The 22,279-nt window shown below is 57.9% G+C and overlaps 7 protein-coding genes across 7 annotated transcripts; 3 read left to right on the top strand and 4 right to left on the bottom strand.

Annotated features, from left to right (window-relative positions):
• Window positions 1-133: 133 nt before the first annotated feature.
• On the bottom strand, window positions 134-3,168 carry CMQ_1839 (protein transport protein; the record flags this gene model as incomplete). The annotated part of the gene is made up of 3 exons (XM_014314765.1): window positions 134-145; window positions 216-2,480; window positions 2,563-3,168. 3 exons carry the CDS (start codon window positions 3,166-3,168, stop codon window positions 134-136), a joined length of 2,883 nt encoding a protein of 960 aa, XP_014170240.1.
• A 1,026-nt stretch (window positions 3,169-4,194) lies between these two features.
• On the top strand, window positions 4,195-4,556 carry CMQ_1974 (uncharacterized protein; the record flags this gene model as incomplete). The annotated part of the gene is made up of 2 exons (XM_014314900.1): window positions 4,195-4,238; window positions 4,307-4,556. 2 exons carry the CDS (start codon window positions 4,195-4,197, stop codon window positions 4,554-4,556), a joined length of 294 nt encoding a protein of 97 aa, XP_014170375.1.
• A 484-nt stretch (window positions 4,557-5,040) lies between these two features.
• CMQ_1892 (negative acting factor-like protein) lies at window positions 5,041-6,502 on the bottom strand (the record flags this gene model as incomplete). The annotated part of the gene is made up of 4 exons (XM_014314818.1): window positions 5,041-5,176; window positions 5,268-6,022; window positions 6,081-6,221; window positions 6,290-6,502. The coding sequence occupies 4 exons, from the start codon at window positions 6,500-6,502 to the stop codon at window positions 5,041-5,043; spliced, it is 1,245 nt and encodes a 414-aa protein (XP_014170293.1).
• Window positions 6,503-7,937: 1,435 nt separating this feature from the next.
• On the bottom strand, window positions 7,938-12,114 carry CMQ_1889 (nuclear import and export protein; the record flags this gene model as incomplete). The annotated part of the gene is made up of 5 exons (XM_014314815.1): window positions 7,938-8,767; window positions 8,826-10,239; window positions 10,299-10,426; window positions 10,477-10,942; window positions 11,026-12,114. The coding sequence occupies 5 exons, from the start codon at window positions 12,112-12,114 to the stop codon at window positions 7,938-7,940; spliced, it is 3,927 nt and encodes a 1,308-aa protein (XP_014170290.1).
• A 1,064-nt stretch (window positions 12,115-13,178) lies between these two features.
• Window positions 13,179-16,264, bottom strand: CMQ_1930 (autophagy protein; the record flags this gene model as incomplete). Its single annotated transcript, XM_014314856.1, has 3 exons — window positions 13,179-14,612; window positions 14,667-15,390; window positions 15,453-16,264. 3 exons carry the CDS (start codon window positions 16,262-16,264, stop codon window positions 13,179-13,181), a joined length of 2,970 nt encoding a protein of 989 aa, XP_014170331.1.
• A 612-nt stretch (window positions 16,265-16,876) lies between these two features.
• CMQ_1854 (golgi transport complex subunit) lies at window positions 16,877-19,085 on the top strand (the record flags this gene model as incomplete). Its single annotated transcript, XM_014314780.1, has 3 exons — window positions 16,877-17,176; window positions 17,224-18,343; window positions 18,628-19,085. The coding sequence occupies 3 exons, from the start codon at window positions 16,877-16,879 to the stop codon at window positions 19,083-19,085; spliced, it is 1,878 nt and encodes a 625-aa protein (XP_014170255.1).
• Window positions 19,086-19,519: 434 nt separating this feature from the next.
• CMQ_1876 (aaa family ATPase) lies at window positions 19,520-22,259 on the top strand (the record flags this gene model as incomplete). Its single annotated transcript, XM_014314802.1, has 4 exons — window positions 19,520-19,615; window positions 19,680-20,191; window positions 20,266-21,977; window positions 22,039-22,259. 4 exons carry the CDS (start codon window positions 19,520-19,522, stop codon window positions 22,257-22,259), a joined length of 2,541 nt encoding a protein of 846 aa, XP_014170277.1.
• Window positions 22,260-22,279: the final 20 nt, after the last annotated feature.

Raw genomic sequence — 22,279 nt, 5'->3', positions numbered from 1 at the left:
TTCATTTTTTTTTTTACTAAAAAGGGATGAAGGGGAAGAAATGCTGGTAAGTTGTATCGACCATAGCCTCCTGGTTTCGTCCAATTCCCCAAATGCGTCCCCATCCAACAAAACTCCTACCGCACACGTGCTCTCACTGAACGACCTATGCAGAATCCTGATTAGCGCCGTGATCGTTGTAATTCTGTTTTTCTCTTCGGGGATCACGTGCTTACCTTCTCTCTCAGATTGCCCATCCATTGCTGGAAGCTCATGCTGTGGTCTGCGCGGTCTTCTACAAGCAGCGTCTGGGCCCACAGCTTGAGGCTGGGCTCTCCGTCCTCGCGGACAAAGTACAGATGCGGCACGGTGATGCTGCCGACGCCCCGAGACTTGAAGTCCTTGCTCTTCTGTATAACAGCCCGCACACGTTCGTTAAAGTCATTGTCGAGCTCCGGCAAGGTTGCCTTGCCAACCCGCAGCTGTGTCCGGTCGGCCACGCCAAAGACGTCCACCAGCAGCTGCGGTATGGCGTCGCGCCCAATCCAGAGGAACTGCGTCTGGCCGTCGTCGATCAGGTAGAGGCCGTACGACACAAAGCGTTCTGACGACAGGTTGAGCGGTGGTGGCAGCACAATCTGGCTGGTCTCGGGGTCGGGGACGCCGGCGCTGTCGGGCATGTCGTGCAGCGAGTACAGCCGCGGGTAGATGAACTGCATCAGCAGTGGCACCGGCAGCGTCGAGAGCTGGCACAGCGCGGCCGAGCGCAGGTCCGATGGAATCTGCGACGACTTGCGCAGGCCCACGTTCTTGATCAAACCCAGAAAGAGGGCCGGCAGGCCGCGCAGATTCGACGGCGATTGCAGGCCGCCGCCCATGCTGCCGCCAGCAAGCTCCTTGCGGAAGGTTTGCAGCAGCTCTGTCAGCTTGTTCTGCAGGCTGTCCCGCGCCGAGTCCAGGCCGCCATCGAGTACGCGTTCGACCGCCTTGTGGCTGAAGTACGCCGTAATGGCGCACTGGTCGGCCGAGGCGTAGATGTCGGCTAGGCTGGTGGTCGTAGGCAGTGCCAGCGTAAGCACGCGGATGCGGCGCTCGCCGTTGCAGGTCGTGTGCAGCACCGCCGTCTGCAGGCACACCACGTTCTTCTGCAGCGTTTCGTCGATGGCCACCTCGACTACATAGCACTGGTCACGTGGAAAAGCAGGGAAGGCGCACAGATCGGAGCTGCGGTTGAAGAAGTTCCCGTAGAACGAGCTCATGCGAAGGCCGGTCGTTGCCCGCACACGCAGCACGGCTTCCAGGCCGATCTCGGACGAGAGGTAGTCGCTGAACTCGGTAGCGAACTTGATGGCATCCTCCGACCGACCGGCATTCCAGCCCGGGTAGAACCAGGTCTGGCCGCCGGTATAGCGCGGCAGGTTGCTCAGAGACGCCACGTCCTGGTACTGCGACGAAAAGAGGAACATGTCAACCGAGACCTGGTTCTTAGAACACTCGACGGCGAAGCTCTTGTAGAAGCTGTTGGCCGTCTGCAGCAGCGAGCCCTCCTTGGACGTGCCGAGAATCTTCTTGTCCTCACGCAGCTCCAGCTTGCCGGTGCCTAAGTTGGGCAGTGACGTGCTGAGGACGACCATCTTTCCGCCCAGTGGCGAGATCAACTTGTGCCCGGCACGCAGGGCCGAGCCCATGCACGAGCCGTTATTCTGGTTGTTGCCAAACATGTTGGGCAGCCGCGACAGGAAGAGCTCGATACTCTGCCGGCTGCTGGTCAACGGCACCAGCAGTTCCTGTGGCACGGGCAGGAACGGCTCGTCGAGGTCGCTAACCACGAGCATGCTCGTCTCGCCCGCGCTGCCATCGTCGTCCTCGTTCTCGGCCTCGGCCTCCTCGCCCGTCGGGGCTGGCTTGCTGTCGCGCGGAATGGCAAAGTAGTGCAGGTTGGAGTCGACAGCGATGAAGCCGAGTCGCGTGCGGCCGTCGGCGTTCGGTATCCGGTTGAGGCTGTCCAGAATGGTGCGCGCGCTCGTGGCCAGCAAGCCGGTCGACACGGCCGAGTAGCTGACGTCGAACAAAAAGAGGTACACCAGCGGCTGCGGCGGGCGGACCATGTATTCCTGAGGGGCGACGAACTCGACGACGGCGTGATTCAGCTCATGGCGCTGCCACCGGTCGACGCTCTTCTGGGCGGCCGCATCCCAGTCAAACGCCTGGGGAACGTCGTTGGTGAGGTTGCACATGTTGCAGCGCCACCGGTGACCATGGTCGACAAACGTCACAAACGGGTTGATGTACGACCGACATCTCCGGCAGCGCGAGATCACCTGGTCCTGTACCACCGGCACCGGGTCGTCCAGGTCGTGGAGGGACGCATAGGGCTGAATCACCAGCGCAAACGGAAGCTTGGACTTTTTCAGCAGCGAGTGGTTCGTCGGCACCGCGTTGATGGTCGACCGGACATATTTCGGCGCGCAGTTGGCATCCGGCGAAGGCGTCACGCTGGTCTGCAAAAGGGAGGGAGCCTGTCAGCTCTGTCTATCACACTGTTCCAATATCTCTCTCGCCGAAAGATCGGGGACAACTCACGTTGGGTGGGAGGATGATGGGTGGAGGGGGGAATTCCAGCTCAGCCACGTTAAACGGCTGGCTCAAAAGATCTGTCGGATACAACTGGTTGAGCGGTCCGGCGCGACCGGCGGCAGCCTGAGAAGACGGCTGCTGCTGCGGCTGCTGCACCTGGGGCTGGCCAGCACCGCCAAACGACATGCCAGCGACACCGGCTGTAAGTGCATCGACCCCAGGCACAGGAGGAGCCGTTCCTGGATAGTAGGGCTGCTGGTACCCGTATCCACCAGCAGCGCCCGCAGCAGCACCGACAGCCGCCTGGGGCACGCCATACTGCGCTGCCTGCACGGACTGCACCGGCTGAGCGCCGTAGGCCCCGTATGCAGGATTGTCGACCGGCTGCAGAGGAGCGCCATATTGGCCACCGGGTGGCAGCTGGCCGGCTGCGGGCACATTGGCACCGCTCCCCACGCTGAACGCATCGGCGGCATAGGCCCTCTTCTTCTTCTTGTGGTCAGAGTGGGAGGCATAGGATGCCGCCTGTTGCTGCTGCTGCGCATCCGGGAGGCCCTGCTGATCGCCATAGGGCGCCGGCTGACCGCCTGGCTGGCCGTAGGGAGCAGACATGTCGGGAGGCGCAAGGCGGGAGATGCGTGAGCCGCTGATTCAATGAAGGTGTGGGACGGTGAATGAGAGCAGAGAAGTGTCGCAAGGGCGCGAGACTGCACGGCTGGCCAGAGGTCGAGACGGTCGACCGGGTTGAGAGAGGGGAAAGTTGAGCAAGAATCCGGAAACGAGAAAGCTGGCCTTCTGCAAAATAGCGCCGATAGCTCCGCTCTAAAAGCGCAGGCGGCGGCTCAGATGGCTGGCACCAGGAGGACACGATGGGGGCAGGAGTGTCGCTAGAGGACAGGTGGACGACAAGGGAAAGAGACGGCGGTGCAGCAGTTCTGGGGGATGATTGGCATCATTGCATGTTCGCCAGCTGGCTGGAACGATAGCACTCTGTCCCACGGTGTGACCTGTCCTCTAGGATGGCCCGTGCGCATCGTCTTCTCACCATTTGGTGCCCCGCTCAGTGCTACTTTTCACGTGTTCATTCTGCCCTGTGGCTGGATGGTGTGGCTTGCTACGCTTGACAATTGCATATCCTCGAGCTTGCTGCGCTAGGTACCAATACGGGCCCTCGCTTTCTGGACCCCCACTCCGTACGAGGTTCTCGAAAACAGACACTCGTACTGTGTACTCTTACATCAAAGGAAAGGCAAGGAGTTCCCTGTGCGGGAGTCCCCTCTCCCGTCGCAACGCCCGGCGAAACGCGTGGCAAGACAATCAGGCCTCTCTTTAGTGAGCTTTTAGTGAGCTTTTAGTGAGCTTTTAGTGTGGCGGTTCAGCTGGGCAGCGCACACGCCTGTAATGTTCCGTACTTTTGCTGCATCTGGGCTGCTTTTGGCGCCTTGAATTCCAACCGTCACAAATCTTACGCGCCCTCAGCCCTTTCTCTCTTCCGCTTGTCTTTCCTCACTCTTCCATCTCCTTATTCTGATCCACGGCGTGAAAGGCTCTCCTTACACCACCCATCGGCCCACGATCTCGCTCACTCCCATCGTGTGCGTTCATCGACCAACCCTACTCGCCCCATCTGTAGACAAGATGGCGTGGAAGGCTGAAAAGCCCGACGGCTGGACCCTGTTCGGGTATGTTTTGCACTAGCAGGTCCCCTCCCCATCCCGACAGCTGCTGATACTTTGTCGCCGGTTCACAGCCATCTGTTGCCGCTGATCGTCCTGTTCCTCGTCATCGGCGGATTCAGCTTTGTAGGCTACCAGATCTACCTTAGCGTAAAAAACATCCGGACGCAGGCAACCAAGAACATCGGCAACAAGAACATCACGTTCACCAAAGACGGCATGCGCGTGGGCGTCAAGCACCTTGATTCGGAGCACTACGTCGATGTGACGCAGCGCGTATTCGTCGACGCGTGGAACAAGCACGGAGAGGGGCGGCAGAGGTAGGCCTGCAGCTTTTTACAGTCGCTGTATCTGAATGCTCTCTAATCCGCAAACTATAGAGCCGCAAGGCTGTCGAAATAAAGTCCAGCAGAAGCGATAGCGAACAGCGACATTGGCGGAGACTGCGCGAACAGGGAACAGCAGGGGCAGGGAACAGGGACAGGGAACAAGGAACAAGGAACAAGGAACAAGGAGCAAAGAGCAGGGAGCAGCGGGCAGGTAGCAACGAACAGGGACGATGCGCAACCTTATCTCTGCTCGTGAGGTATCTATGTAGCAATGGATGCAGGCATTTGAAGCTGTTTATCACGTACGACAGGCGATTTGGCAATTGTTCCTTTTCTGAGGTGCATTATGGAGTACTATTATTACATTACGACCGTGTCTATCATCGAAAACCCCACAGGCTTTATGCATTGCCGTGGGCGTGCAGTTTTCCCCAGTTGTTTGCGGGACATCGGACGTGCATCAAATTCCCTGCTATCCACTAGCTAGACGGACTTGAGCCGCTAGCCTTGATCAGCAACTTGACCTGTCCAACATCATCGATCTGTCGGGGATGCGGCTGCGCGCTGTTGTGCCCTAAATCGGTCTCGCTGGATGAGCATGGAGGGGACTCTAAGCTGGAGCTGCCGGGTTGTCAGCACGACGCCGGGGAAAGATAAGAGGCTTGCAGCATTACTACTCCATACCTTTGCCAGGCTTCCAGCGTACCGCACGCCGAGATCGCCCGCAATGTATCGCAGGCGGCCGACAGCCCAAACGCGCTGGGCGTCAGTAGCGTAGTCCTGGCTGTTGACGTTGGCCAGCGGCCAAGCCAAGAAGTAGCCAGCCAGGCCCTTCATCTCGGACTCGACGCCGCAGACGAAGCTGGGTGGATGCGGCTCGTCTGCCCCGGCCATCCTCCGCTTCTGTTGCTGCTGTCGGTAGTGCGTCTCGACAATGTCGCGATGCCGCAGGTGCCAGCCAAGATAGAACGGCACGGTAGCAATGATGTCGGAAATGATGTTGGAGCAGGTGCGGGTAGCGGCCGCGTACTCGGGCGTCGTGCGGTAGTCGGCAGGTGCGCGATCCCAGGCAGCGCAACGGACGATGACGGCGGCCAGAGAAAGGCGCGTGCAGCGCATCATGTTCCACACACTGGCAATGAACATGTCGGCGTAGACGTCGATGCGGCGGTCTCCTTCCCAAGCCACCGTCTGCGGCTGCCAGGCCGTTGGGAGGCGCTCGCCCCAGGCCACACATGCACGGTCGAGCGTGACGGCCTGTTGCGCGATACCGCGCAGGCGGGCAATGGTTTCGGACGTCCGCACGGCCATCGATAGCTGCTGGCTGGCTGCTACCCGCAGCTCGGCTGTCTGGATGCTAAGGCGTTGGCAAGCTGCCGCCGCCACCTCGCCGACGGCTCCACGGATCCACCACTCGGCCCCCATTGCTATCGGCTTGTCGGATGTTGCGCTGTGCATGATCTGATGTGCAGGTCAGTCAGTCGGGTTGAGGAAAACTGGGACTGGAGGCGAGCCCTACCATCTGTGTCCGGACGGCAATGAACAGAGAGAGATCTGTCCTGGTCTTTGGCTGGTTTCGGCCGCGACTTCGGACGAGCTCGATAGCACCTTGGACGTGCGAGCCCCAGGCAGACATACCCGACTGCTTGGCCGTGATGATCTGTAGATGACGGTCAAATCAGTGACTGGTCGGAATGGAAGCATAATCTTGGCAATTGCTTCACACACCTCAAAGAGACTCAGCAGCAGCACGGCTGCCAAAGTCGTGTCATCACACGCCTGGTCGGGGTTTCTGAGTGCCACGTGAGTTGTGGCCAGCGCCCGCGTGTACGCGGCCAGTGCCTCACCGCTGAAGTTGAAACCGTTCGACATCACCCGCGTCTCCATGGACGCCAGCGCACAGGCACTGAAGGCGTGTGTCAGCGGATTCGCCGTGGCCATTGAGGGCTCGACTGAACGCATCAGAGGGATCAAAAAGTCCATGTAGCCCCGGCCGGTGCCCTGGGATGGTACGAGCACGAAGTTGGAAAGAAAATGGCAAGTAGCCAGCTGTTGGGGCGGTGTCTGGAGGGCTGGTACAATAGCGATAACATCTGTGCTACAGCTGCTGCTGGTGCTGCTGCTACTGCTACTGCTGTCGTTGCGGCTGCGGCTGCCTCGACGGCCCAGAGGCCCGGACAGCTGTACGGCGACAGCGGTGTCAGGCACGGACTGGCCATGCTGCCGTTTGCGAGCTCTCGTCCGCACTCGCTTTTCTGCTGCCGTAACCTCGGTCTCATTTCGAAATATGAGGTCTATAACGCTTCTATATCCGGGACACAACCGGCCCAACTGCGTGCACTGACCACATGACGGCTTGCTTTCATCACACTAGCCAGGCAGTCAGCTTCGTGCTGCCGAAAAAGGGGGAGAGTGAGACAGTGAGAGGGTAAGAGAGTGTGCTGAAGCGAAAGGACAGAGGGCAGCCGACCTTGATCCGCCGACTCCTGCACATTTGGCAGCCCATCGACGGCCTTCCTGTGAAGACCATCTCGAGTTAGTCTGTCTTGGCGAGTCTCCGACGCCTGGCAAGGCTGGTCTAATGGACGGTTGGGACAGAAAATGAAAGGCAGGTGGCCAGCAAGAAACTCGATCACGTTGCAGTGTCCAGGATGACCGGTGCCATGAACAGTCTGGACCTGGGGAGTGCTCCGCTTAATACCTAGTAGCTCGTACGAGGGCATCCACACAGGGTCAAAGCAAAGCCTCACTTGGGCAGTCATGCTGAAACGCCACCGGACGGCGCTGCCGCATTGTCCTGGGTATCGTGCTCAGGCAGAACCTGAACCTAAATATCCTGTTACTATGTACTCCAAATTTGAAGCTGCAGTGGCTCTAGCGACCGTCCCGGTCGCTCCTTCCTGCATCACCGAAGCCGATTATGCAATTGCCTCCTGCCGCGAGGCTGATCATGTAAGATAGTGACTGTGACAAATCCCGACCGATCATCTGCTTTGCAATCCCACATCTATCATAGTTTTTTGTCCTATAGCCACACCGCATCCTCTGGTCTCCTCCCCTAGATGGTACAACACACCACAGACACACGCCGACGCGCACGAGGGCCGTCTGTCCCGCCTCTCCCACACTCTTCCGCCCCAAACTCCTTTTTCGGCATGTAAACCTCCTCTTTGTCAGCGAAACTCAGGCTCCAGACACAGCCTCACCCACACTCGCGAGAGACGTTTGTACAAGCAGCCACGCACGGAACCCAGCCCAAGACCTCCGGGGGAATCAAGTACAGCAGGAATACAAAACACGCAACAAAGAAACCGACAACCCTCGCCAGCGTCTCGTCTCCCTTGTCCGCAATCTTCGCCAGTCTCCCCGAAATCCTCTAATCCGCCAGATTAAACAGTCCTGCAACACCCTCGAGGTCGGGGCTGCCCCGCCCGCCTCCCTCCATCATGCGCGAGCCGACGTTCTCCTCTCCTACTGTCGTCGTCGTCGGCGCCGTCATGAACTGCTGCGCCATCTGGCTTCGCTGACTGGGCTTCTTGGTCCCTCGCCCGCCATCGCGCTTCAGGCCGGCCGTCTTGCTCAGCTTGCCCATCTCGGCCACACTGACGCCCTTCAGATCCTTGAGCAGGTCTAGTACGAGCGCCCTCTGTTGCCGGCTGTGCATGCCGGACCGGCACACCTGCTCGACCGTGAAAACAACATCTTCTGGCTTGATGTCTGGCAGCGACAGCAGCACCTGTCTGGGCGTCGTCGTCAACGGGCAGTAGTGGCAGAGGATGGACGCGATGAGTGAGCCCAGCTCTCGGTGCTGGTCCACAAAATATGGCTCATGCAGCGACAGGATGCAGCTCTTGAGCACCTCCAAGGACAGGTACTCGCGCACTGCCGTCGAGGTCTCCGCTGGCACCGGAAACGAGTCCGGTGTCCGCGAAGTGGCTCCGTCCTGCTGCTCGTCATCCGCATTCGCCGCCGTCGGTGCTGCTGGTGGCGCCGGTGGCAGCGCCTCTGCCGAGTCCACGCCGACAAACTCTGCAATGATAGTCCGCAGAACTCGAAGGACGATGCTACAGCAGCGGCCGTCGTGAATTCGAATCACGTTGTTGCAAAATACCAGCAGGGGCTCAACGATGCCTGTTTGCATGAGACAAAAACGCCGCAGGGTTGGAAACCGTTTCGTTGTCGCCTGCGTGCTCTCTGGAAGCAGAACTTGAAAGTGGTTAGTCAGAGTATGCAAATATCGGTCAGCGCGAGCGGCAAGACTCACTGTTGATCCTGGTCGGGTCTAGAAAGTCGGCCATCATGATCACAGCACAATAGCCAAACTGCCGGAGAATGCTCTCGGCCTTCATCTCCTCTGTGAGTGAGTCCGCGTCGGACGGCGTCTGCTGTACCTGGTCGATCCTGCCCCATTCCTGCACGAGCTTGGCCGAGGTCTGCTGGAAGCAAGACGCGATGAGAGGAGGCAGAAAAGGTTCGCGGAACTCGACAGGGCAGTTGTCGACGAGGAACCGGACGAGATTCAGCAGTCCGATGATCTGGTGCGGCGGCAGATGAAGAGCGTTGGAAAACAGAGCCCGTGACAAGGGCTCTGACAGCCCGTTGAAGCTGTAGAACTGGACACTGAACCGGCTCAGGCTGAGGAGGATCGAGTAGGCCGTCTCCCGGACATATCGCACCGTGGACCGGATCGAAGAGGCAAGGCCCTCCATGGTTCCCTTGCGGTCGAGGACGCGGGCATAAAAGTCATCCTTGCTTCCCTCGGATATGCCCGACTGCCAGAACCGGTCGGTGAGCAGCCGTCCGACGAACGGGCGCATCTCTTCGGGGAGCAGTGTCCAGCTGCTGAAATTATGGGACGCATGGGCATAATCGAGGAACTCGAGCAGCCGCAAGAGGATCAGCGGCACCGATTCTTGCCAGAGCACACAAGACGCCTGGAAAGCATCCGAGTTCTTCTCCAGCCGCTCCACCGACGCAGTCAGAAACGTCTTTGTCGATCGTAGCGGCAACAGGGCCTGGCGCGCCTCAAGGTCGGCTTGCAGGGCGAGGCCTTCTGCGTCCAGCTCGATCGCGCCCCAATCCGCAACCTGGTCGATGCGCTTGCGCGCAATGTACTCCTGCGCCTTGTCGAGGCCGACCAGCTCGCAGAAGCCGCTGTACGAAGACAGCGCCCGTTGCAGATCCGGAGCCTGCCATTGCTCCTGCACGGGCGTCAGAAAGATCTGCAGTTTTTGAATTCTTGCGCCCATGTCGATGCCTCGCGCCCGATGGATGATGAGGAAGAGAAAACTTTGGTAGGCGATCTGTCGCTTCTCGTCAAGCGTGCCCGATCGCACCAGCTCCTTCACCTTGGTCTCCAGCTGGTCGTACACGTTCAGCAGATGATCAGGCTGCTTTGTTGCCAGACGCTGGAGCTCAACCATGCTCTCCGATTGCAGATCCTTGACCGCGTCGTTGAACGCTCTGTGCTCAAGGCTCTCCAGATTTGGCCACGTGACCAAGATATGCTCTAGCACCTTGAGCATAAAGCTGCGATGCTGGTCCAAGGCCGTGATGGAAAAGGCTACCAGAAGCTGCAGAACGCGTTTGCGGATGCACGGGTCTTTAAACGTCATCTCGACCAGACGGTTGCACCACGACTCGAACTCGTCTTCAAGAGTAGCCTGTTGCTGTCGCCGCTAAAAGACAAGTGTTAGTGTCCAAGCACGAGACAGACAATATCAAGCAGCTCTCCCACCTCGGGCTGGTCTTCATCGGACGCGCCGGAAGATCTCCACCTCGTGTAGCCCTTCAAAGCCGACTCGATCACAGTAAACTGTGCATCGACCCGCAAGACAGCCATTGAGTTCTTGTTGTAGTTTTCCACTAGACGAATCAGCCCAGGCCAGGAAAATCATAGATGCCGGCGGATTTACCATTCAGAGATTGACCGCCGTCATAGAGGTGATGTAGCATGTTTTCGCCTTGGGACAGAACGTGTCGGAAAGCGTCAACGAGCTTGAGCTGCACGATCGTCTCGATCACCTGGGAACTGTACCGGCGGTAATTGCCCAGGAACGCATGGCGCTCCGGGATTGTGTCGGTATCTTCCAGGAGAAAGACGTAGGAGGCGTCCTGTGTGTCCTCGGGTAGGCTCTCGTATCGAATCAGCCGCAAGCTGCACACCTCCAGGAGGGGGCCAATCAAGGGCGTATCGGCGATCAGGGGGCCGATCGAGCGGTGGTTCAGCAGCCGGGTCCACGTCACCAACACAGGTATGGCGACGACGAGGCTTTCGCTCTGCACGACCTGGAGGAGAAGCTCGACGAACTTCTGGACGTCGACGCCCTGCGGCAGGCTGGAAAAGCGACGGTCCAGATAATTGCCTAGGCAGGATAGCATCTGTGCAGCAGACAAACGGATCAGATGAACGACCAGAGAGCAGGACGAAGGATGGCACAGGCCGTTGGCAGATGGAGACTCACCTCGGAAAACTTCTTGCTAAACTGGTACCTGTCGTCGTCGATGTCGTCGGCATCCACCTTGGCCCACTCAAAAAGCCTGCTGTACAGATCGACGTATTTGGAGTCGTACATGGGCACGACGATGGCAACAAACTCGTCCTCAGCGAAATGGCTGCGTGAGTACAGCGCGTGCAGGGCTTCGAGCGCAGCCTTCTGGACGGCGACGTTTGGCGCAGCCAAGCTCTCGCATAGACACGGCACGCACTGGCTGGCAATGATGGCCTTGGGTATGGTCCAGGGCAGCAACGAGGTGAAGACGGCCAGGGCACGGACAGCACAGCTGCGCGCCTCGGCGTTGCTCTGCACGTCGGCCTCGAGGCAGCTGCGCAGCAGATCAGACACGCGGAGCAGCCAGCCATCGTCGCCAGCCCGGACGACCGGCACACGCGAGCGATTGGGGAAGCATTCGTTGAGGACGGACGAGGGCGTGAAAATGTCGACACAAGCCTTGCTGAGTACGCTCTCGCGCAGAGCGACAACGGCATCGTCACCATTGAAGACCTCTTCCGAGAGGGTCTCAAGCACGTAGAGCACGAGCTCTTTGTGCACGTTGTCGCCCGGCCGCTGCCACAGCTGCAGGAGCAGCTCGTCCATATCCATCCACTCGGCGGCCCAGCAGCGCTTGGCCAGCTCGACCCACAGCAGGACGATCTTGTTGCGCAGGAACGGGGCGTCGTTGCGCGAGACGTTCTGGGCCAGCTCTAGGACCCAGCCGCGGATCCACGAGGTCTGCTCGGGTGAGAAGTAGGCCCATTTGTGCTTGATGGCGTGCTCGAGCATGGACAGACCAAAGTGACGAACCACCGGCGAGCTGGACTGGTTGGAGGCCAGGGCGAAGCCGACCGAGGGACCTTGGGTGGTATCCTTGACGACCTCGAGATACTTCTGGGCCTCCTGTCGAGTCTGGTTGGACGAGTGGGGGTTGTAGATGAGCTCGAGCGCACCGCTGATCTTGGGAAGCACCACGTCCTGCGGCTCGTTTTCCACAGCCGAAGCGGCGACGTCGCCAAGGCCGCCGTGAGCCGACCCGTTGCCAAAGTGGTTTGCCATCGCGTTTGTGAGCGTCAACGTCCGGCTCGAGACGCCTTGACTGCTAATGCTGCCTCAGCTGATGGTGCTGCTGGTGCTGGCGTCGCTCGTCTTCTTCGGACCGAATGGGCGGAGGCCGGTGTCGAGATGCGCAGACGGCAGAGAAGTGGTCGCTCGAAAGGGACTGATGTCGGAATTGGCTAGTGGCAGCTCGATGTCGGCGCGGGAAGAAGCTGTGGCAAGAGTCGAGCGAGGGAGGCCGGCGGACTAAAGGATACAAGCACGACCGAAAGAGCGAGAGAGAGAGGCAGTGGACAAGCAAAGAGAAAAGTGAGGCAGCTGTGAGGTGTAACAGGTAGCAAGAGAAGGAAGAAAGAAGAAAGAAGAAGTGGGGGGAGGTCAGGCAAAAGAGATTGAACTGCGCAGCTGACGGGGAAATGAGAAGGAGACGAGAGGCGAGCCAGCCTTTCTCTGCTGTTGCTCGCTCGCTCGCAATCGTGCTCGCAGATCGGAGACGGAAGGTCGATGCTGCTGGCCGCGGCAGGCAGCCACGGGGCAATCAGAAAACAGGAGAGGCCACGCCCGATGAGAGCCAGGAGGCGGCACGGCGCTGGGACAGAGATCCGGACGGCGAAGCGAGGTGAGGCGGAGAAGAAAATAAACTCTCACACAGGTTTTTGGGGGGGAAGGATGTCCACCGAAATTCACAGCGCAGGCAAAGGGTGATGCGGTGCTGAGACACGCCTATTGGCGGGCTGACCGCCCCTGAGCTGCCACTTAGACACGCCCCAAGGCGCGGCACCGCTGCACAGCTGACCCTCTTCACCGCCCTGCCCAAGCGACGCGCCCGAATACCGTGTTAGTGCCCGAACGCGCTAAGACCAGCTGTCCGCCAGCTGCGGCTTTAGTACGGACTACACCGTGATAGCGTCACATCGAATCCGTCATGGGTCACATTTGTTCTTTCGCCTGACCGATCTACTATGTACTGTAGTTCTTACAATAATCCCGTGTACTCCTCGACGCGCCGGTCTTGATCGTCTGCCCTCTATCTCGGTCGTATTCCCACCCCGTCGCATGTTCCCTTATCGTCCACCACCTGGCTTGTGGTTCATGTGTGCCTGTTGAAACTGATACATTAGACCGAGCACACCCACGTCTTCCTCCTCCACCACGCCGCTACTGCTCTCCCGTGAAGGACCCTTGGGCGGCGATGTCTGCCATGTTGACTCCTCCAGGCCAGCACCGCCCTGGAACGTCTCGCTCTGCTCTTCTTCCTGCTGCTGGAGACGCTGCTGTTGCTCACTTCCATCGTCGTCCTCTCCGTCGTCTCCCTCCATCACGGGCTCTTGAATCGTACGGCCGTCTCCGGTGTAGCCGCCACGCGTTCGCAGCCGATGCACACTGCGGCTCGCAAATGTCGATGCCGACGGCTGGTTGTGCGGGTCGAGCAAAATCGATGCCATCGGCGACGGCTGTGGCCCTCCCACCGTTGGCCCAAACCGAGGTGTCCGTAGCAAGGACTGCGACGGGCCTGAACCACCACCGCCACCGCCACCACCTGCACGCATCCGCATGCGGGAGCTCTGCATATCGGCCGCCAGCGTCGGCGAGTTCAGGCCGGGAAAGGCCGGAGGCGGATGGAACTGCGAATGATGGTGTCTTCCAACTGGAGGATGGTGTCCCGGAATGCCCGTCTTCGGGTTGATCACGTAGTTGTCGAGAAAGCCGTAGTACGAAGCTGCCATCTTGCCATGCTTCGTGGAGTAGTAGTCGTCGCGCACATCGGCGCCGGCACCCAGAGAATCTGGCTGCTTTGGGCGCTTCGAATTGCCACCACCAGCACCGCCGCCGCCGCCGCCATTCACGTCCTTGTTAAAGTCAAACACTGCAAAGGAGCAGACGTATCCCAGACCGTCGACGTGGATCGTAAACTCTCGGAAAAAGTCCACGATCTGGTCGCTGCACTTCGGCAGGCTCACAAATAGCACCAGTGGAGTGATGAGGATGCTGACAATTTCCTCCAGGAAGATCTTAATCTTATTCTGGTACAGCTCTGAGAATTCCATCTTCACGCTGTGGCTGTGCAGACGGCCCTTCCAGTGGTCCGGCTCGTAATGCGTGTATTCGATAACGTTGCGCAGCGCATATTCAGGATCAAAAACACTGTTCTCCTCCGTGATCATCCCACGAGCCGTCGCCCAGACGGTCGCGAATATGCCAACGTAGAACAGCACCGTCCGGTCGTGCGTGATCTCGAACCCCAGGAATAGCTCCGGATCGACCAGAGAGGCGATGGCCAAGACCGTCATCACCGATCCAGCAATAAATGCCACCGTTTTGGCCACCTGCTCCGTCTTCTTCTTCGGGAACTGCTCGAGATAGCGCGTCGCAAACGGATACGACATGTTCAGCCGCTCTTCAAACAGGTGGTCCAGCTCGTTGAACTCCCGGAATTTCCACTCCGCCAGCGGCGTATAGGCTCGAGCCCCCAGTGCAGATGGGTTCTTTTGGTATTCCTAAAGAAAACATCAGTGAGCGGAGATACGCAGAAAACGGGCAGTTATACACACATTGTAATAGGTCAGGAAGTATATGATGACAAGATAGCAGGCAACGAACGGAGCCAGTAGCAGATTCATGAACCCGGCGAAGAAAAATCGCGACTTCAGCTTCAGGCTGAGCTGGCTGCGGCGGCTGGCCTTGAGAAACTCCTGGTTCACCTGTCCGCGTTCGTCAAAGACAAAGTCCAGGACGGCAAACCAGAGCGTCCACTCCAGCGTGCGGGTCAGCAGCTGTGTGTTCCTCAGGAACGGCAGCGGAATGTCCAGGTTGAGTATATCCTTGTTGAACAACGCGATCAGGTAGTTCTCGCGGCGCATCAGACGATTTGCGATATCGTGAGCATCCAGCCTCTCCTTGGACTGGCTTCCGATCCACTCTCGCTGCACACGCGTCATGTTGATTGCCGTCTTGGGATTTTGGTCTCGGAGCGCCATGATCTTGACAACCACATCCTGCCACGAGACCGTCTGCATGTCGTGTTCAGGTATCTGCAGAAGATAGACGAAAAAGTCTCGCAAATTGAGCAGACGCCGCATATCAAAGATGAAAAACTGCATTGTCTTCCAAATAAAGTAGAAGGCAAAGAGCCACAGCCCAATGTTCCAAATCCAGGACATGTTCCTTGTGCACTGGGGAACCAGAATCTGATCCATCTCTGTGCTCCCGCGGATCTTTGAGTAGTCCAGGCACTGGGTCAGAAACGTCAAGAAGACGGCCACGAAGGCAACATTCCTGTTAAACATGGTCAGAAAAGCAGCCCGTCCAATGCGTGCGTCACCTCCCAAGCAACTCACACAAGATGGAGGAGCCGTTCCATAAGAATACACCGCAAGCCGCAGGCACGGTGGTAATCGTAGACGTCGCGGATAAAGTTGTCGAGATTCGTAACATTGACCCATCTCCACATAGCTATATCGTGCGGAATCCCGCCTCGTCGGCCGCCACTTGCCTTAAAGTATGACAGCAGAGCATTTCCCGGCCCGGCTGTGCTGGCCTCCGCCAATTGGCTGTCGCCCCGGACTTCGCTCGCACCAAATCTATCCGCTCCGGCAGGCTCGTCATTGTGCAGACGCTGCTGGTTCTGGGCCGCATCCCACAACACCCGGTTTCTCTTCGTCGCCGCACCGGAAACAGCCCCAGCACCTGCCTTTGCCGGGCCGGTCCCCTTTTTGGGCACGTTGGATCGAAGAGGTGCCGCCTTGAGCAGCGGTGGCAGAGGCGCCTGGCCAGGGCCATGTGCTTCCACGAGCAGCGAGCCTGGCACGTCATCGTTATCGCCGTCATCTTCTGCGCCAGGGACCGCCCACCGTGGTCGGGAATCGTTCCGCCGCGGCTGTCCATGCGACCGCATAGCTGCAGCCCCCATAATCGCTGGTCCGGCAGCGCTTGCGATCGTGGCCCGGCTGTCGCCCATGCCCAGTCCTTCTGCATGCTCGAGATCGTAGTCTTGGAACTGCTGGTTCAAGTTGTCCTCATCCAGGGCAAGCCCGGATCTCTGTTCTTCATCTAGTCTGTTTCCATCGCCCTCTTCGTCCCCCAGCTCTTCGAAGAACGGCCTATCTCCCCGGCCGGATGGGGCAAACCGAGAAAAGATGTTGGACGTCATCGCTTTTCGCGTAAGTCGCTTTCTGCGTAACCACAGTATAGGGCAGAGCTCGTCTATTCTGAAGCATCAAGGTAACGGAAACACAAGCTGTCGGTGTACCATAGCTCGTGGACGACAGTTGCCACCCAGGATGTCGACCGAGGCGATTTCAGGGTGTCGGCATGCTCGAAAGGATCGGTGAGGACCAGTGAGTCGTAGTCGGTATAAGTTTGGTCTCTGTTTCCCAGATAGTAAAAGAGCACAGTTAAATAAGTAAAGTCACGGTTGTATCGTGGTCAGATGGCCCGTGGAAGGTGTGCTGCCTTGATCTCTTGGGGGGGGCAAGTGACCTCCAGTCAGCTCTGAGTGCAGGGAGACGTGACTGGACTGGCGCCTGTAAAGGATTAGGTAAGGCTAAATTGCCCGGCCGATGACGTTTTCGCTAGTTATGTCCAGCAGAGCTAGCATTGATTCGGGCAGGCGGTGAGGGGTCAGTGGGTGTCGACAACCAATTTGACCAACAATGCATCCCATCGCGGCTCGAACGACACAGTGCTAAACGGATAAAGTGGCGAGCCCGCAACAGCTTCTCATCAGACATGCTTTTCCGATCAGCGATCATATTATGTGAAGATGACCTCAGATCCGCCTCGCTCGCTTCACTTTGAGGCCAGCTCAACCTCATCAGCTCCATCGCGAACATCGTCCTCATCGTCCACCCTCAAGGGCTTCAGCAAACCTCTAGCGAACAAAGTTACGGCGGTTCTCTCGTCTTCCTATGCCGACTCGGAATTCCGCGACTCACTCGCTTTGCTCGACGACAGGCACGTTCAGAACACCGCAGAAACGAGGCGTCGACTCCGTCTGGACATTCAGAAAGAGGTTATCGAGAGCAATGGAGAGGTCATCGCCGAGTTCGGTCGGGTTGCAGAGGTTAGCTTCCACCAGAGGATTTCGAGATTCTGTCTGACAGAAATTAGCAACTGCGTCGAATTGGCAGCACCATAGAGGCGTTGAGCACGACGTACAGCAGTATGAAAGCAGAAATAACGGCAGCACACAGTGCTACCAAACCAGTCTTGGACGAGGCCTCAGTCCTCATAGATCGCCGGCGGAATGTAGAGACACGACGACGCCTTCTTAGCGCCTTCATCGGTCATTTCGTTCTCACCGAGGATGAGGTCGCCATACTGACATTGACTGCCGAGCCTCTAGATGATCGGTTCTTTGCCGTCTTGAACAAGGCGAAAAAAATCAGCACAGATTGTGAAATCCTTCTCGGGTTTGAGGACAACCCGTCACTCGGCCCAGAGATCATGGAGCAGACTTCTAGGAACATCAATCTTGGCTTCCAGAAGCTTTATAAATGGGTCCAGAAGGAGTTTAGGCACCTCAACCTTGAGAACCCCCAAATCAGCTCGTCTATGAGCCGAGCTCTTCGAGTTCTTGCGGAGCGCCCAGCCCTGTTTCAAAGCTATCTCAATTCGTTTTCCGAAGCTCGGGAGAGCATCCTCTCTGACGCTTTCTACACGGCGCTTACCGGCAGCAACGAGAGCGGCTCGGAGATTGTGTCATCCATAAAGCCTATTGAGCTGGCCGCTCACGACCCGCTACGCTACGCTGGAGATATGCTTGCGTGGATGCACTCGGCTACCGTTAGTGAAAGAGAGGCGCTGGAAGCACTGTTTGTGGGGGACGGAGGCGGACTTGCCAGGGGCATACAAGAGGGTCGGGAAACAGAAGCCTGGCTCCTCGCATCCGAGGAAGAGAGCGCGGATGCAGGCATATTTGACCCTGTAAAGGCGCTCAACGATCTTGTCGATCGCGACCTGTCGGGCGTCACCCGAATCTTGCGTCAGCGCATGACCCAGGTCATTCAAAACAACGAAGAGACCATCCTGGCGTACAAGCTCGCCAATCTGCTCAATTTCTACCGGTTAACCTTCGGCAAGCTTCTCGGTGCCGGCGTTGGAGGCAACAACAACTTGACCGACGGCATACAGGACAAGCCCGGCCTCGTGGAAACCCTCAGCAGCCTCGAGTCTGAGGCGCTGCGCCATTTCCGGTCCCTGGTGCGCGACCATGTAGCCACGCTTCGGGGTGATTTCGGCCAAGCCCCCTCTGATCTAGCACCGCCAGACTTCCTCCAAGACGCCTTGAAGCAGCTCGTTTCCATAATGAAAACGTTCGACACGTCACTAGCTTCTCACTTAGCAGCCGAGAAGCCGACTTTGCGCCCGTTCTTGAAGAGGCATTGGACCCATTCTTGGTCGGTTGTGAGGAAATGGCTAAAAAGGCAAAGGAACCACTAGGAAGCCTTACTTTCATTCTGAATTGCTTGGCTACCGCCCGAGAGACACTGGCATTGTATGATTTCACAGCAGGCCGGCTTTACAAGCTTCAGGAAACCATTGACAGCAAAGCGCGTGCTCTTGTCGAGCACCAGTACTCCTTCCTCTGCCACCAGTCTGGGCTAGAAGACATGTTTGTTGCTTTGGGGCAGCTCAGCGCGGAAAGAAAGGAAGACCTGGAAATTGCGGTGGGCCTGGATGTTTTGCAGCCGCAAACGTTGGTTGAGATCAGCCAGTATCTGGACGACTTCTTGCCGTCAGCTCTGGTGGATGCTATTGACAATCTCAAGGCACTTCAAGACCCCAAACGGGCACGGCAGGTCACAGAGGAGGCAGCAGAGAGGTTCTGTGTCGATTTCGAGCATGTGGAAAAGATTATCGTTGCCGCAGACGAGCTCCTTTCCGAAAAAGACGAGGACAAGGATCCGGACACAGCGCTGCGGGCATTGCTTCCACGGACGAGCGTTGAGATCCGGGTGCTACTTTCATAGTATCACAGAGGCGCAATATCAGGAGTTAATATGTGATTATGCATATGAGACAAGGCAGGCCCTTTCGACCTAAGCTTGGCTGCGACAAAGAAATCTGAGAGCAGGGGAGAGCAGTCGGCTTAGTACGGAGTACTATCTTTTTAAGCGACATATATATGCATATATCCGTGAGGGCCCGCCAAAACAACAACCCATACGTCACTTGGCGCCCCGCCTGACTGGCGCTCCAACCAAAATCAAGCCCTCGTCTTCTCGTGTTGCTCTGCCTCTTTCAGCTCTGGGCCATGCCAGTCTGACACTGTCTTATCCTTCGCCCACGCTTTCGTCATCTGGCAATCCATGCGACAAGCCTGTACTGTTAGGAATGCGAAGCCACTTCTCAAAAGCCACTGACCCTGAATTCGTATGCTCCTGGCGACAGTGGTTGCAGCAAGATGCTGCATACAAGTTCATCGGCAGCCTCCAGCCTGCAGAGAATATATGAGGATGGCTACCTGAAATGCTCGACGGCTGTTTACTACGAAGGACAGGTAAGTTCCTTCTCAATACAGGATACGTTTTCATGGCTAGAATGGCCACTAAGTCGCTCCGCAGGGCAATGAGGAAGAGGCTATGCGATGCTGGAGATCGGCTGTGGAACAAATACGTCACCAGTGCTCCGAAACTGCGGCCCCAGACTTTGCAGCTCTTTCAGAATCCGAAAAGTCGCTGGTCAACAGTCTGCAGGAGCTGGAATACCAAGCACAGGAGCGTGTCGATCTCCTTGAGGCCTTGAGGCTGTCTCGTCGGGATTCCTCCATTCACCGGAACGGTTCTCCAACGGGAGCGGGAAGCACTTCTGGCACCGGCATGGGGACAGACCTTGCAGCTGGAGCTGGTTGGATAGGCGGCGGAACGATACCGGCCGTGAAGTACGGAGAACTATCGCGTCCTCTTCCAGCTGTTCCTCCACCAGCTCCTTCATCAGCTCCACCACCAATTCCTCCACGGCGGCCGGTTTCAAACTCACAGGCTGCGCCATCCAAAGAGCCTGCACCATCCCTTCCCGAGCACGGCATCCGCAAAAGTAACAGTGGCACCGCAAACGGCCTGCGCTACGACCCGAGGTCAACCCTTTCAGCGATCCGGACACAGTTCCGTCGCCGTCTCACCGAGACGATCTCACGAAGAAGACTTCCAGGTCGCCTTCTCGTGAGAAGCAGCACACACTGAGGCCGACCTTACGGACGGGAAATTCGGGCGAGGCTCGTCGCAAGAGCCATCGCTCTTCCAACTCAAAGCCATCGTCGGATCGGAAGTCAACTTCTGAGCGGATGGGTGCAAGCAAGGCCGCAACCTTGGCATGGAGTGCACTAGGATTCTCATCCGGAAGGACGGAAAGCCCGCGAACTCCTACCAGCACCGAACCACCTTCCTTGCCAAAGCTGCGGGATGACTCGCCAAGCTCCAGCACAGTTCCGATGCAATGGGACAGCAACTCTAGACGTCTCGTTCCGCAACGACCTGCGGCTGATTCAATTCCTGTATCAGCAAGCAGGGCCAGCTTAGATTCGGCCATTGCAGCAGCCATTGATGGCCGCGGTTCGGGAGAATATGCGGCTCCATATCAGCCCTCATCATTGTCCCTGAATGCTGCCGCAAGCGCTCTCAGTCGCTCCTTGCAGTCTGCTGCAGACTCGCCTCGCTCAAAACGCTCGTCGTCCAACCAACGGCCATCAGTGGCTGCCAGTAACTTACCGTCTAGCATCGAAAGAGGAGGCTCGGCCTCGAATTTGGATTACGCAAAACCGAAGTCGACGAGCCATCGGTTTGCGGGTGGGAGTAACACCCCAACCAGTCGAGTTGAATTGAGGCGAAATGCTCACTCTAGCACATCAGTTACCCATATTGTCGCATCGCCGTTGTCGGCATCCGAAAGAAACACGGCGTCTGGAGCACATGCTATCCTGCGGAAGCGCATAGCACGAGGAAAGGAGAATGCGGGCTCTAGGATCGACCCGCAGACGAATGCGACGAACCAAGTTTCTCACCTACTGGCCGACGTGCAGCTAGAGCCCTCATCCAGCGATGATTCTGACAAATTAGATGGGAGCCAAACACCTGACAAAGACGTGGAAGGAGAAGGCAGTAACCCGTGGAAGAAACGGAAACAGGCCATCCTCAAGCACCTACCTCCCGGTGTTGACGACGAAGCTGCCAAGCAGATTTTGAATGAGATAGTGGTGCAAGGGGACGTCGTCCACTGGAGCGACATCGCCGGCTTGGAACCGGCAAAGAAGGCGCTACGCGAGGCTGTCGTATACCCGTTCTTACGGCCCGATTTGTTCATGGGCCTCCGCGAGCCGGCCACAGGCATGCTTCTCTTTGGACCGCCTGGAACAGGAAAGACCATGCTGGCACGTGCTGTCGCAACTGAGTCCCGATCGACATTCTTCTCCATCTCGGCGAGCAGCCTAACCAGCAAGTACCTCGGCGAGTCGGAGAAGCTTGTGCGTGCGTTGTTTGTACTGGCTAAGACACTGGCCCCGAGCATCATATTCGTGGACGAGATTGACAGCATCCTCTCCCAACGATCTGGGTCGGGCGAGCACGAGGCGACTCGACGCATCAAGACGGAGTTCTTGATCCAATGGAGCGATCTCCAGCGGGCTGCCGCCGGACGCGAGGACAAAGACGCGGCTCGCAACGGCGATGCCAGCCGAGTTCTCGTTCTGGCCGCAACCAATCTGCCGTGGGCAATCGACGAAGCAGCCCGCAGACGGTTTGTGAGACGCCAGTACATTCCGCTTCCCGAGGCGGAAACCAGGGCTGTGCAGCTGCAGACGCTGCTTGGGCAGCAAAAGCACAACCTGGGCGATGACGACATCCACAAGCTTGTCACACTGACAGACGGTATTGGCCTCCTTTCCACTCCTCTCCCTCCCACTCGATGCTGACGATTGGATTGTTACAGGGTTCTCCGGCTCGGATATCACGGCATTAGCGAAAGATGCCGCCATGGGTCCGCTGCGGTCGCTGGGCGAAGCTCTTCTCATGATGAAGATGGATGAGATCCGGCCAATGGAGCTGTCTGATTTCATTGCCAGCCTGCAGACCATCCGGCCCAGTGTCAGTAGATCCGGACTGAAGGAATACGAAGACTGGGCTGGGGAGTTTGGGGAACGAGGAGGCTAGATTCTATGCATGCGCATACT

The sequence above is a fragment of the Grosmannia clavigera genome (assembly GCF_000143105.1).
Source record: "Grosmannia clavigera kw1407 unplaced genomic scaffold GCSC_168, whole genome shotgun sequence".
Taxonomy (NCBI): Eukaryota; Fungi; Ascomycota; class Sordariomycetes; order Ophiostomatales; family Ophiostomataceae; genus Leptographium; species Leptographium clavigerum.
Note: the sequence above shows the minus strand (reverse complement) of the source record. Positions and strands in the feature narration are given on the sequence as shown.